General features: G+C 44.1%; 1 protein-coding gene across 2 annotated transcripts in view; it reads left to right on the forward strand.

Annotated features, from left to right (window-relative positions):
* The first annotated feature begins 11,227 nt into the window (after window positions 1-11,227).
* Window positions 11,228-13,685, forward strand: part of ADTRP (androgen dependent TFPI regulating protein) — a 32,967-nt gene continuing 30,509 nt past the window's right edge. For both annotated transcript variants that reach the window (XM_074871915.1, XM_074871925.1), the window contains exon 1: window positions 11,228-11,518. In XM_074871915.1, the coding sequence (XP_074728016.1) occupies window positions 11,366-11,518 (153 nt within the window). In that variant the 5' untranslated portion in view covers window positions 11,228-11,365. The remainder of the gene's footprint in view (window positions 11,519-13,685) is intronic.

Consider the following 13,685-nt stretch of genomic DNA (forward strand, 5'->3'; position numbering starts at 1 on the left):
CCCCTTCAAATACCTTTTGTGGCCACAGACCACCAAGACTTAATTCAAGATTTAAAGCACTAGACTGCATCAAATATTTATTTCAATTTTCTCATGAAGGGTCTTCAAATTTGGAGAGAAGGGGAAATAAGTTAATCTGTTAATGCACGCAATCCTATAATAATATCTTTATTGCAATGATTCTATATGAATTTAAAATAATAGCATCAACACTCTTCTTGCTCAAATGGCCCATTTTACGGTATTTTAATGTGCTCATTTCGAATTTGATGTCAATTTTTACATTAAAATTTGATGAAAAGTTTTTACAATTCTTCTCACCTCCCCCCTTGTTTGTCTGTGTTCAGTCACCATATATTTTTGTTTACAGGTCCAGGGCCACCACTTGGAGGAACAGACTTCAGCCCTGTTGTGGCCCTAAAGAGGGCTGCTGAGTTAAGAAAATGTCTTTAAGAGAAAAACCACCTAGTTAAAGTGGGTCCCACCAACCATACTAGCATGGAACATACTAGCGCGTCAGGGGGCGGGGGGAGCTTGAGTATGAGAGGAGCATTGAGGGGAAGGGGCTGTGGGAGAAGGAGGCACAGTGCTTGTCGCAGGCCAGAACAAATGTTTCCTGGCTGGAAGTTCCCCACCCCTGCTTTAAGCCTTTGCCGACCCCCTGTGACCACACTGCGGCCCCCCAGGGGTCCACAGACCACAGGTTGAGAACCACTGCTCTACAGCAAAGCCCTTGCATGCGCTGACTTTTCTGTTGTTGGGAAACAAGCTCCTATCTCATGAAGGTGCAAGTCATCTTTGGTGCAAGTCAGATCTGCTCAGTATTTTATACGTTCATTTCACTCTGCTCAAGAAATGCAGAAGTGCCTCTGCAACAGGCTTCCAGCAAAGCAATGCAAAGCTGCACTAGTAAATCCCTCTGCCAGCTTCGGATCCTAAACCTGCAAGCTGTCCTGGGCAAGAGCCTTCCTGGTCCTTTGCAGGACCTCTCCTAATTGTCTTTTGCTGTGCTCATGGAAAGCATCTCCTGCATGATCCAGCCCTTGCTAATGCCACAGGTCATGTTCTGTCTGTTTTGTGCGTGTGTGCACTCACACCATCACACTGCATTTCCTGGCTCCTCTGAAAGGAGACTCAGGCATGTGGCAGGAGGGAAGTTCAACAGCAAGCCTCATCTGGATAGCTAGGGGAGCAGGGCTGTGGGTTACACCATGGCTCCTACCTCCCACACAGTACAGATGCAGCCCAGGTGGCTCACAGAGTCTTTATTACTGCACTGATGGAGAAGCTTGAAGGAATGCAGCTTTGGACAGTCTGGAAGTCATTATCCCATGGCGCCGTCTTTAGAGTAGCTATTCTGCCTTGAACAAGGCTCTCTGAAAGTGTACACAGCCTAACTTTTATGCTTTAATAAGTGAAATACAGCTTTACTTGAAAATAGCTGCCAGGGTATATAGATTGCTCTTTGAGAGGAATACGCATTTGCTGAACTAGAAAAACTGTTGTGGTAGGCAAAGATGCTCTGCTCAAGGTTGTTACTAAATATCTGCAAAGAACCACAGAGAGGCCCAACTTCATTCAGCACAGTCCTTCGCTGTGGTGTACAGTCAGCAACATTCACACATGATACTTGGCCTTCCCGAACTGCATGCTTTACAGCTCAATTTTTTAAAAAGCAAAAAAAGCAAAAAAAGCCAGTTCAAAGCACCCATAGCATGTGCTGCAGTCATGTGCCACGTCCCAGCTACAGCTAGGGGATTTGGACTAGTCATTTTCAGCAGACAGTAGTTTGATCCAGTCACTGGGATTCTCAGCAAAGCCTTTCTTCTAGCATAGCATCAACTTGCTTCAGCTCTAACACCAAACTGGCTAGCAGATTACAAAATTTGCAACCTTTTATATGGTAAGAGTATATTTTTCTGTTTCCCCGTTACATACAAAGCAAAACTTCCTTCCCCTTCAAGTGTCCTAAAATAATGTTAGTTTTTGAGCTTGAAAATTTCCATCCCAATAGAGGAGAGTGAGACAGAGAGAGAAAAGGGTAAGAGAGCAAAGTAAGTGAAACTGGAATGATCATCCTTTTAATGTGGCAGTCTTTGTCCCGCCCATTCTGGTATGAACTTTAGGTTCCTTCCTTTAACTAACTTCATTTGCTATTGTTATTTCTTAGTTTTCATTAATTACTACAGACAGCCTGGATTCTCCTCTGTTTTGCTCCTGGTTTCATCATGAAGCATGCATAAAATACTGTCTGGTTTCCTAGCACTAAGCCCACTTAGCTGACAATGTCACCTTTCGTTGCAGCCATGGTAGATTGAACCAGGTTGCTTTATTCCACAGTGACTACACATTTAATGAGAAGAGCCGTGGCATCTGGATTCATGCTTATTGCATGACCCCATCAGCAGACATGAGGAAAGAGACACTGACTGTGCTTACGTACATCTGTGCAAATGAGAGTTTCTGCCACCAAAGTCAGTGGAGTAACACCAAGCTAAAACCAAGGCCCAGGCAAACTCCAGGCTCTTAGTTTCAGCGCAGGCTCACCTACTTTTTCCCCTATGCTTTCTGCATACGTGCTGGGCTGAACTCCAGGGATTAATTTACCACCCACTGTGCAGTTTTGCAGAGGAGGAAGGGATCAAAGACTAGTTCAACAACACGAAGCTGTTGCTAATGATGCAGAGGCCGATATTTCCTCTTGGCAGCCCAGGGTGCAGAGAGAGGTGGCACCAGCACTCCTCTCCACGGCAGAGTGGCATTGCTGGAAGGCAGTGCTACCCAGTCCCAGATACATTTGGCTGCAAGAAAAGCTTCAGTCTTGGCATCCCAACAAAACTCCAGCTCAGCTTACTCGAGCTTGGTGTGCATGGTACCCAGGAAAAGCCTCCTCCAGGTCTGGGGTCCTTTTGATTATTTTTCCATTCTTGCCCTTTCCCCCCCCATGTATTTTCCTGCCTTGATCACCAGCACCAAAAGGAGCCCCCACAAGCCAGGCTCCCCCTCACAGGCACCTCCAGCAGCACTACTCAGCATCAGTGTATGTTAGCGTGGGCAAAATTTGGGAAGAAAACAGGACTCTCTGAACTCCTAACTGTTCTTTGTCTTTTCACCAACTTCCATCTAATGTATTGGGACCAGCACCCCTGCACAGCTTGTCTAGAAGCTCAGGTTTTCTTCTTCAAAACAAGGGCAATGACACCCTCCCTTTTTTTTTTTTTTTTTTAAAAGTGTCTTGAAATGCACAAGTAGGAAGCAGTACTGGAGATAACCACTGAGCGTTAAACAACAGCAGAAAGCTGATGAAAACGAGCAGGCAGCTCTGTCCTCCACGCTGCAGATGAACTCAAGCTCGCTGCCAAACGCAAGCGGTTGTTTAGCTGTGCGAACAGTAAACAGTAGAATTAGCTGATAACCAGCATCTTGAATTTGGCAAGGGCAGGTTTCCTTTCCACCCCCACTTTTAGGAAGCAAGAATGCAAGAAAAATCCAAGCCTCTGAGATGGGAAGCTAACAGCAAACACCGCCTCCCCCCACCAGCTGATCCCAGAAACATAAAGGTATACAAACCACCTAGGTTTTCACTAAGCAGCTAAAGCACATGACCAAGAAAGTTCAGATCCCTCCAACGCATTTAGCATTAATGAAACACAACATGTTTTCAGAGGGCAGTGAGAAGGGGTCAGCACAAGAGTTTTGTAGCAAATGGCCTTATTCCAAACTCAAATTCCTCACAAATACATCTGATTATCTGACCAATAACCAAATGAAGTGTTGCAAAAGCTGGAGGCGCTTTTCCTCAGTGCTGAAAATAGCTTTAAGGAAAGGAAACATGCCAATGAGTGTCATGTAATGGAACTGACAGTGGCAGAAGGAAAGTTAAGGTGGATTTTGTCAAGAAGGATGAAAAGAATGTTGAGGGTTTTGTGGTTTTGTTGGGGTTTTTTTCCCCCACCCAAGTTCATTTCTAGATAGGATAACTTCTGAGGGATAACTTTTTGTTATAGGATTCAGCCTGTCTTGTTAACAGCTATGGCAAAATTCTCTGCGAAAAGCCACCACTAAATCGACCCAGTCCACAAGATCGTGACGCGGTCACTACATCAAGTAAAGAGGCTCCGGCTGCAGATGCAAAGGTAAACCACAGCTGCTGCAGATAGCACGGGGCTCCCCGTAGCATCTCACCTCCGTCACAGAGGGTGAGATGAAGCTCTGCTCCAGGACAGCCTGCAAACTGAAAGGGCAGGGCAGAGGAGCAGCCAGAAAGCTCTCTTAAATGCCATGTCCATCACCTGTAGCACTGTTACAGCACACACAGATTGCAGATAGGTGCTATGTGTCAGAACTGGGTACTGCCTAACACAGGTCTTTGGATAATACATGTTTTACCACAATACTTTGGGGAGGTAGGAAAAGGAAAAGCCACCCAGACAGGAAGGTCTGTGCAAATTAAGAATTACAGTGAACAGGTATACACATGAGAGCTAAGAGGAAGCTGAGCAAAGCAGACTGACCCCCTCACAAAGATGTTGGTGTTGGGGAACATCTTTATGTGGGGGTCAGTCCTGGTGATCAGGCTACGAAGAAATGGAGGGGATGCAGTAGGCCACTTCAGCTTGGAGAAGCAGGGCATGATGTGCAAAGAGGCTTGCTCTGAACATGACACTTTCCTATCCCATCTTCAGCAAAGAGGCAAGAAAATTCAGAGATCTTCCCAGGGCAAAGGGGCTGGGAAATAGGGAGCAATTTGCCAGCTCTTCACAGTAACAGGAGTACTCATACATTGCTGCTGAAGAAAGGTAGCTAAGACACTGAGATACCATTGGTATCTCATGCAGTTCCCGCTGCAGGATTTGCTTCTTTGTGTGAGATGGAGGAGATGAAGAGCAGCATTCACTTGGTAAACCAGGTGCTTGCCTGCTGACAGTACCCCATTAGAGCCTGATTGCCCAGGCAATGCCTCACCCCCAGGGTTGTGCAGGCTGCACCTGAGCCTGCACAGCCCTCTGAGTAACTCGGGTTTCAGTAAAGAACCACAAGCAGCTCATTGCACAAGTAGGGTCCAGAGCCACAACCTGCGTCAGACCCTTCTGATATCTTATGTGAAGACTGTGACAATGGCATGACTGGTCTTAGGTAGGAAACCCATTTTCTGTCCCCATTGCTAGGCAGGCAGACCGACCAACCCACTGGTTTGAAGTTCATTATGTTCTTGACATCATGTTGTTAGCATCATTAAAACATTGCAATCTTTGTTTTACCCTTGCCTTTGACAGACCGAAAAATTTACTTTGTTCTTCAGCACCTGGTAATGAGCATAGTGTACAACTGGGACATGGGCTTAGTGTACAAAGGATGTTAGTGGCCCCATGGAGAGGAGATCCTTGTACTTGCCCCTCTGGCCAGCTTGCAAGGTCCCCAGCATCTAGCATGGTCTGGGAGGCTCTTGGGGTTGTGGCATGTTTTATTGAGTCATCTGTCAAGATACCACCAGTGGTGGGGAGCAAACCAGCACTCAACAACATCTCTTGTTGAACTATATGGTGTCCTCCAATATGTTTTAGGTGTTATCAGGACTTCAGGAGAACGATCATTAATTTGCATTTCAACAGAGGCTTTCAGTGTGACCTCAGCCACACCATTTCACTGCTTGGGGTTGCACTTCTCCATGCATACAGTGGGGATAAGCAGTTCCTTCCTCTGCCCAGCATTTGTTGCAATCTAATACCAAAGGTTGTGACAAAAGATTTGGGTATTACACTAATACAGACCATAGATAGGCCTTTATTTTATTATGTAATACACATCTGTAACAATATCTGTTCTTTAAGGTAAATTTACACATAAACTAGACCATTTCAGCAAGCACTGAGTGGTGGGGTCAGTGTTGAATGATTCTCTATTGTCTTGTATATGATAGTTATTTACCATTATACATAGACCACAAAGTCAAGAGTAATATACACTAGATCTGCTAATCTTCTGAATAAGTGGAAAAAAGCCACAAGTGGTGTCTTCTTATAGTCATGAAAGAAGAGCGACATCCCTGATTTTCTTACTCTGCCAACTGCAATTCTTATCCCACCCATCCAGTGAGGCGTGCTCTACACCATAAATCTTCATGAAACTCTTCTGTCAAAGACTTACTGTGTCCTGCCCTAGAAGTTCATGAATTTCAGCAGTAGATGAAGAAACCCCACACAAATCAAAGCATTTTGATATTCAGTATGTTATCAAACACACATCTATTTGCAAGACTCGTTGGTACATTCTTGGCTCCCTCTAGAAAGGGCAAAGAAAAAAATTAACATAAACACATTTCTTAGCTTGCCCATCACAATTATCTAAGCAGGAAGGAGTCTAATGAGAACCAATCATACCTTGTGTATCCAAGATCTAAAAAATAGCCTGGCATTTCTTCCCTAGTACACTGTGATATAAGTGTTTCACTCTGAACTTCAGGTTGTTTATGCACGATCTTTCTAAAGGATCAAAGATTAATTTTGCATCTCTGACAGAAAAGGGAAAAGGTAAAACTGAGAAGCAATGTTATATATCTTTTCAAAAAGTATGTAAGTTCTTAGAAGCTGTTGAGAACCAATGAAAACCATGCCTTTTATTTCTAAGCAATATTCACCTTGCCAAAAGAGAAGACACAGCTGGGGTTTGGTGATAGGGCAAACAATTACTAATTTCCACTACAAGTTGGAGAGAATGAGATAGGCAAGCATTTTTCCAATCAAATGTTTCTTAATTTCAATATATCTACTTTTAGAACCCAAGTTGTTAGCTGAAAAGGTTTTGTTTTGATTAATGTCATCCTTTTCATCCATTTAAGAGAGTCAGAAATGTCAAATCATTGTTACACAGGAAGTTTTGCTTCTGGATCAAAGTGACATTTCATTTAGCAATCTGAATAAACATATAGTTTAAATGCCAATAGAGCTCTATGGGAGGGAAAAACTCCAAAGTCTGAGAGAGTGCTTTCAACAACTGAATCTAGTTTCTGCTTGTACACTAGTTACCACTTTGGGACTGAAAAATTGCTCTGGATTTGGGCATTTTGGAACAACTTTTAAAAAACAATTAAGAACAAATGTATCAAGATGAGATAAACCACTTCCTATGTTCTCCTTAAAAATATATATTAAAAAAAAAAATCTCACACAAGATAAAGAGGAGAGGCCTATGCAAGAGGATGCAGAACCTGCCATCCAACTCTGTAACTTCTCTGCTTGCCATACACAGCAAGCAGATGTTGCAACTTTGCCCATTCTCAGATTTTTAGTGAAATATCTCAGGATATTTATATCGATCTTCATTAGTTGTCACTATCACTGCTGTGTCACTGGGCAAGGCCCTCAGCTTTTATTAGCAGTTAAAATATTTTTACGCTTGTCGCTCACACAGCTGTGAAAGAAGAGTTAGAAAACTCAGACCCCTTGAAGCTACTAAAGCCCAAGACAAATAGAACCAGAGAGAATTAAATCTTGTCAATTACTCTAACCACATGATTTGGGGAGTTTGCCTCAGGATTTGAGGATGCCTGGAGCAGACTATGCCAGGCTTGCAATTTTGTCAATTATGTTTCATTTCATACACCAAGACCATCACAGAACGAATTGTTATTACAGACGTCCCCAGGGACATAGAGCTCAGGCAGCCTTGCTCTACATGCTAAAAAGCTTTCTTGGCTAATGCTTATCAGAAAATGCTTCTTCCACACAGATCCCTGCATTACCTGCAGCTAAACCAGAACATAGCAGCGATGGAGTCTGTTAACCCTGGACATGCTCACATAACACATAGAGGATGCTGTACAAGAACAGCCCCAGGCCCTGCTTTCAAGGAATGCCGCCCTTAACACAACGTAGCTTAGAATAGCAGCAAATTAAAAATAAATAAATTACAAAATCCACACATGGTCTGCATTGAGGATAGAAACAGGCATCAGAAAAGTAGAAGAAAAATGTACTTACCCAGATCCTCACATTTTCTTCACCCTAAAAAATGCCTCTGATGGAGGCAAGTCCCAGTTGTGTATCAGTCCCTTGTTCTTAAATCATGCGTAGAAAAGAGCGCTAAGGCACAAACCCGCAGTTTTGCTTTTTAGATGCCCAAACCTTTCCTAGGGCTTTGCTTGGCTTTGAATCCTTTCCTCTCATCTGGCCTTAACTGCTGTCACCTGCCAGTGATTTCCTGTCTTGCTCTTGCTTGTTTTGCCATCACTGGATGCTGCCCTGACAGAGAGGAAACCTTGCCAGTGCAAAAATATTAAAGAATATTTGAAAGGCGCCTAACTGGTCTCTAAACAAATTGTCAGCTCATGAGGAAGCAGGAGTATTTGTTTCTATCTGCCTTATTAGCAACAGGCTGAGGTGGTAACTAAACACTATATGGTAAAGATGAACTTAAAGGGGACTGCTTGATAGCCTGGAAATACCATGTCCATCAGTGGAGACACACAATGACTTCACAGACATGTTTGTCTAAGATAGTACCAGTTTACACTGTTTGCTGTCATCTCTGTACCTGAACCATGCTAATAATATGAGTGAGTCAAGCCCATTTTGGTGCAAAATCAGGCCTAACTCTCTCCTATTAAAAAGCTCTCTCCTAAAAAGCTGGCCTAACTCTCTCCTATTAAAAGAGGACATAAGCAGAGGTAATTTTGTGTGTACAAGGCAATTTACAGCTCCAGTTACTTGTTACTTTCAGCTGAATCATGTTAATGGACTAACTGGGAGCTCCCAGTTTGCTTCAGGACAAAGTCCGATGAACCTCTGAAGCAGATTGGGAGCATTGGCAGTATGTGTGAATGTGGCTCAGCTCAGCTCAGCTCAGCTCAGGGGAGAAGCAGATGTGAGCTGGGGTGTGGTACCAAGCAGAAGGAAAAGGGTATTTCCCTAAACTATCCTACTAAGTCTGCAGCAGCACATCTGCCTATGCCCCAATGTGCTCCTTCTTTCTTCCTTCTCTCCACCATCTGCAAAAAGATTTGGCCTGAATTTGCTATTGCATTGAACCTCTAGTAGATGTTCACACCCATGGAGAGACAGCAAAAGATACGACCTTTCCAGTGTATTTGCTCACTGCATCACATTGGCGGTAACATAAGAAAGACTCCATGAAGTGTGGGGTGTCAGACTTCAGATCCTATCTGGTGCTCATCCTTTCTTTGCCATGTTTCTACATCTGAACTTCACCTTATCTAGGCTGAAGGATATGTATCTTGCTTCCTGTACATGGGAAAACAAAGCAGATGGTCTCAGTCTGTGGGACAGGTGTCCACATCAGAAAACTGTCACCGTACTTGACACCTTCCCAGCCATACTGGCCAAGATTCTCCAGAAAAGAAAAAACATACCTTGCCATTTTGCATACATTTACATTCATTAGCATGCGTTTGGGCACCTACTGAGCAGAAGCACATGCCTTCCCATTTTTAAAGTTGGGCTATAGCAAAACCTCAGAAAGACTGGTGTGAAGATAACATGTTAAATGCTGACTGCCTGGTGCCTTTGATATGCAAATCACTAATAAAAAGGGCCCTTCCATGCCTTAGTCCTATTCTGTTCCTGCCTTTTGTCCCAGGGATGAGTCTTAACAAGGAGGAGCAGAGGAAGCAGCTCATGACAGCACTGCCCCTCTCCAGAAAGTCAGTAAAGGCAATTGAAAACTCTTTTCTGCTGGGTTTCCTAGGAAAAGAACAGTGACATTGTCAGAGTCCAAGAAAATCAGATTCCCATTTCTTTTTACTTCTTTTTTTTTTTTTTTTTTTTTTTTTCTGGCAAGGGGTTGTCTCCAACCTCAGACAACCACAAAAGGATCTACATCTTTATTTTTCCTAAGTGAGGCAGAAATATTTCATTGGGATTGTGATAGCTGGAATGCCTGGGGAATCTGGATGTGGGTAATCTGAATTAGGGGAGAAGTCAATGAAACACAGGAGGATATTGAAGTGCCTTAGTGCAAGGGCTGTTTCCCAACATGCATGCATGTTGCTGTCTGAGTTCATAGGAAATCATCCCACATGGAGCCTTATGTCCTGTACCAGGGGGAAAAAAAAATGCAATAGAAAAACCAAAACAAACCAAAACACAGCAGATTGCTCAATGCTGCCTATAGGCCAGTTAGAAGGGCAAAAAACCCATCCCTTAATGCAGTCTGCTTGGCCGAAGCGCAGCCCTGCCCACGGAGGCAGCCTCCACAGGGGTGAGAAGAGCACCCCCTTGCCTTGTCCTGTGTGGGGAGGGTGCGGGTGCGGGCTGGGGCGCGGCACCCTCTCCCCACCAAGGCCCTGTGAAACACTCAGGTGGCAGTTACTGCTGACAACACTGCAATTACGCAGACTCTGGCCCAAATAGGAAATGCCGTCTGTATTTTCCAGTGGTAATTAGGGCTGCTTGGCGAGGCAGGAGGGGAGGGAAAAATGAGCACTTCTGCGGGAACTTTTTTGATCGCTTCATTTTAAGGTCATTGCATGAGTATCAGTTCTTCTCTTCTTTACCCCAGCCCTGATGGTGGGATAACGTCGCGCCAGGGAAGAGGGTCTGTCTGGTGAACAGCAGCAAGTAAAGAAGCAGGTAGGTGAGACGCCCTGCTCAGTGCTTAGGGGTCTTTGCCCTGTGTCTCCATCCCTGCCAGAGGTTCAGAGCAACTCAGAGTTTGTCCAACCTGCTGTACACGGTTGTGACGGATCCCAGCTGTGCAGAGCAACATAAAGGCAGCAGAGCCTTTTCCCACAAAAAAATGTCAACGCTCACAGTGATTTTCAACCCCAAGGACCTTTGCCTACGAATTCTCTCAGCTTCCTTGCCACCTCCATAGCCTATCAACAAATCAACTTGGTTTTTCTTTCACAGACCGTTATGCTTCTCTCTTTTTCCTTTGGCACAAGGAAAACAGTCTCAGAGGCTTCCCAAACTGAACTGGAGACATGGCTGCACCCATAGCTACAAGAGAGGAAAACGCTACTTGTTTTCACTTGCTACACAAAGAACAACAGCCCATTACACAAAACCAGCAGCAAAGCTCCCCCCACTTTTGCAAAAAGAAAAAACAACCAAAAACTTATGTAACTCTGCAACTAATCTTCTCTAATCTTGAGCAAGGCATTTAAATCCAGGGAATAAGCTTATTCTTCTTGCCCACCCCCAGCCTATCTGTACGGTGAAAAGGGAAACAAACAGAAGCAAAGTTCACAGCCTTGTGAATATTCCTTTTGACGTGAGCAAAGTGGCAATGTGTCCTGAGTCTGCTCCAAAGTAAAGCCTCCTGCCCTGCCACTTCCCATGCACAGCGACCAAGGACCTTAAGAGGAAAGCTGCTTTTGGATGGTTTTTCACTTGCTCTTAATTAAAGCATGGAAATCTCTACTCTCGCAACGTATCATTGCCTTGCTTTTGTCTGGTATTTTTTCATAGCCTATTCAATCACACACATAAGAACAGAAGAGAGGCCATCTGAAGTGTTCCTTTACGGTGGGCAGTGGAAATATTTGACAGTCCTCAATCTGGTAAGCAAATCGTGTTGTACAGTGATACCAATATGTCTATTTGTTTGTCTGCCATCTGTGCCTCAAGACATATGCAGCTGGTATATTTGCTGCTGTTAAACTGCTTCCTTTAAGGGTTTATACCCCAAAGGAAACTAAGTAGGGATCCAGGCTTGTGCTGTGAAAGGTGTTGAAGAAAGAATATTGGCCAGTGAGCTGCTTGGCTTTCAGAAAGTACTTTGAAGCTAGCTGCCTCCTTGTAAAAGAGACAAGCTATTATCTGTGAGGAGAGGGACAGAAAGGTAAAGTAGGTCCAGCCAGGACACGTGCAAGTTTGATGAATGTTATCTAACCCTTAATTCAACACACATTATAATGATGCTTGGAGTTTTACTTCAGTTTTTTAACAGGCTTTTATGTCCTGTAAATCACAGAAAAGATAAAACAAAGCATAGTGCGGTGCTAATTTAGCCATTCAGAATACATGCTTAGTTTGACAATCAGTTGAGAGCACAAGAGACATTCCAGCCTGCCGAGAGTGGTGCTTGTGACATTATTACATGTGTTTTAACGGTGCTATCAATGGCTTGCTGCATTTCCTAAAAGTACACAGAAAATCATAGACCATAATGTGTTCTGGTTCTCCTAATATGCTAACATTTCACAAGATAGAAATCAAAATGAAAGCAGGTGAGATAGATTGGGGGAGAAGGCTTGTTCACAGTCCACGCGGTTCATCAGTGACTCGTGGCAGTGGTGGCAGTGGGGTGGAAAGACCGGGCACGTGGAGAGGGTTCCTACAAGGCACAAATTTCAGGGACACTTGCTAATCTGAAGGATGACCACAGGGACCTCCATGGCCTTTCATTCATTCTGTGTGACCACCAGAGTTCAGTATCAGTGGGAGGTCTGGCTTGGGGTATGTTTGTCTCTATTTTAACTCTTCAGAAGGAGACACCTCATGGTGGTTCAATAGAAGCCTAAAGGCTCCCCAGCTCCAAGTAGGGCCTTTGGAGACCCCCAGGGCATTGGGAAATTCGGATCCTTTCCAACATCAACCATTCTGTGACTGTGAAATATTTGCAACAAGAGGTGGTGAGGTGGCTACAACAGTCTGGGCTTCATGGAGCCACAGTGCCCTTCTTAGTAGCCAAGCCAGCTGTGCAAGTATGAGGGCACATATATCGCTGCAGTCAGGATGGCATATGTATGGTTTGTTGCTATGTTGTCTTTGTATCATCTTTTGTGACATTTTAAAAATTAATTTTTCTGAAATACCAGTGATCAAATGGTCAGGATTCAACAACTTTAAGGATATTCAGTTTGTTCTGCTGGGACATATGTCAGTAGACTAAAACACCACTAGTCAAGTCCCAGGCAAGGGACTGTGTGCCAAGCTCCTGTCCTTTTTTTGGGGGGAAAGCTGGTCCCGTTAAAGTATTAGCCATACTTTCAGGCAAAACAGCATCTCCACCCCCATCCCCTGGCACCATTATAGTAAGATCTGTCATCCAGTATATGACACAGCTCTAAAGCATGAGATCAAGAGGAGAAAGCAAGGAACCCATCTCCTAGTATTTTGGGATACAGAAATACTCATCCAGCTTCCCTTAGTGACCAGCAGTGGATGATCAGGGAAAGGCTGCACAAGACAGCACATGTAAGCATAAAATGAGCTTTCCATGGTTCTACCCTCACACTGGCATACCCACTTACCCAGCCAGAAGATAAATCCAGGCCAAGGTAGCTAATATCCATTCAAAGACTTCCCTTCACCTATCTAAAGGAAAAACATACCTGTTTATACTTCTGGTACCTTCCTCATCCTGTGGCAATGAGTGCTACAAGGCAAGTGTGCCTTGAGTGAAAGAGCAGTTCATTTTGTTGGTGTAAACCTGCTTCCTGACAACTGAATTGGATGCGTTTCTTCATCTGTGTTATAATTTAATCGTCCGTCACTGTTCACTTTTTCTTTGCAACTCATTAGAGACCTCTACCAGATTTTCCCCTCGGTTATTCTTTTCTGCAAGCTGGAAGCCCGAGCCTTTTTCATCTCTCTTCACAAAGGGCTGCTTCTTTCATTAAAGCATCCTTGTCGCTCTTTGCAGTAGTTTTTCTAGTTTCAGAAAGGGGTAAGTAGGGCAGGCTGCAGTGGTCGAGCTATGAGCACAGCATGGATTTATACAGT

The sequence above is a fragment of the Strix uralensis genome, chromosome 1 (genome assembly GCF_047716275.1).
Source record: "Strix uralensis isolate ZFMK-TIS-50842 chromosome 1, bStrUra1, whole genome shotgun sequence".
Classification (NCBI taxonomy): Eukaryota; Metazoa; Chordata; class Aves; order Strigiformes; family Strigidae; genus Strix; species Strix uralensis.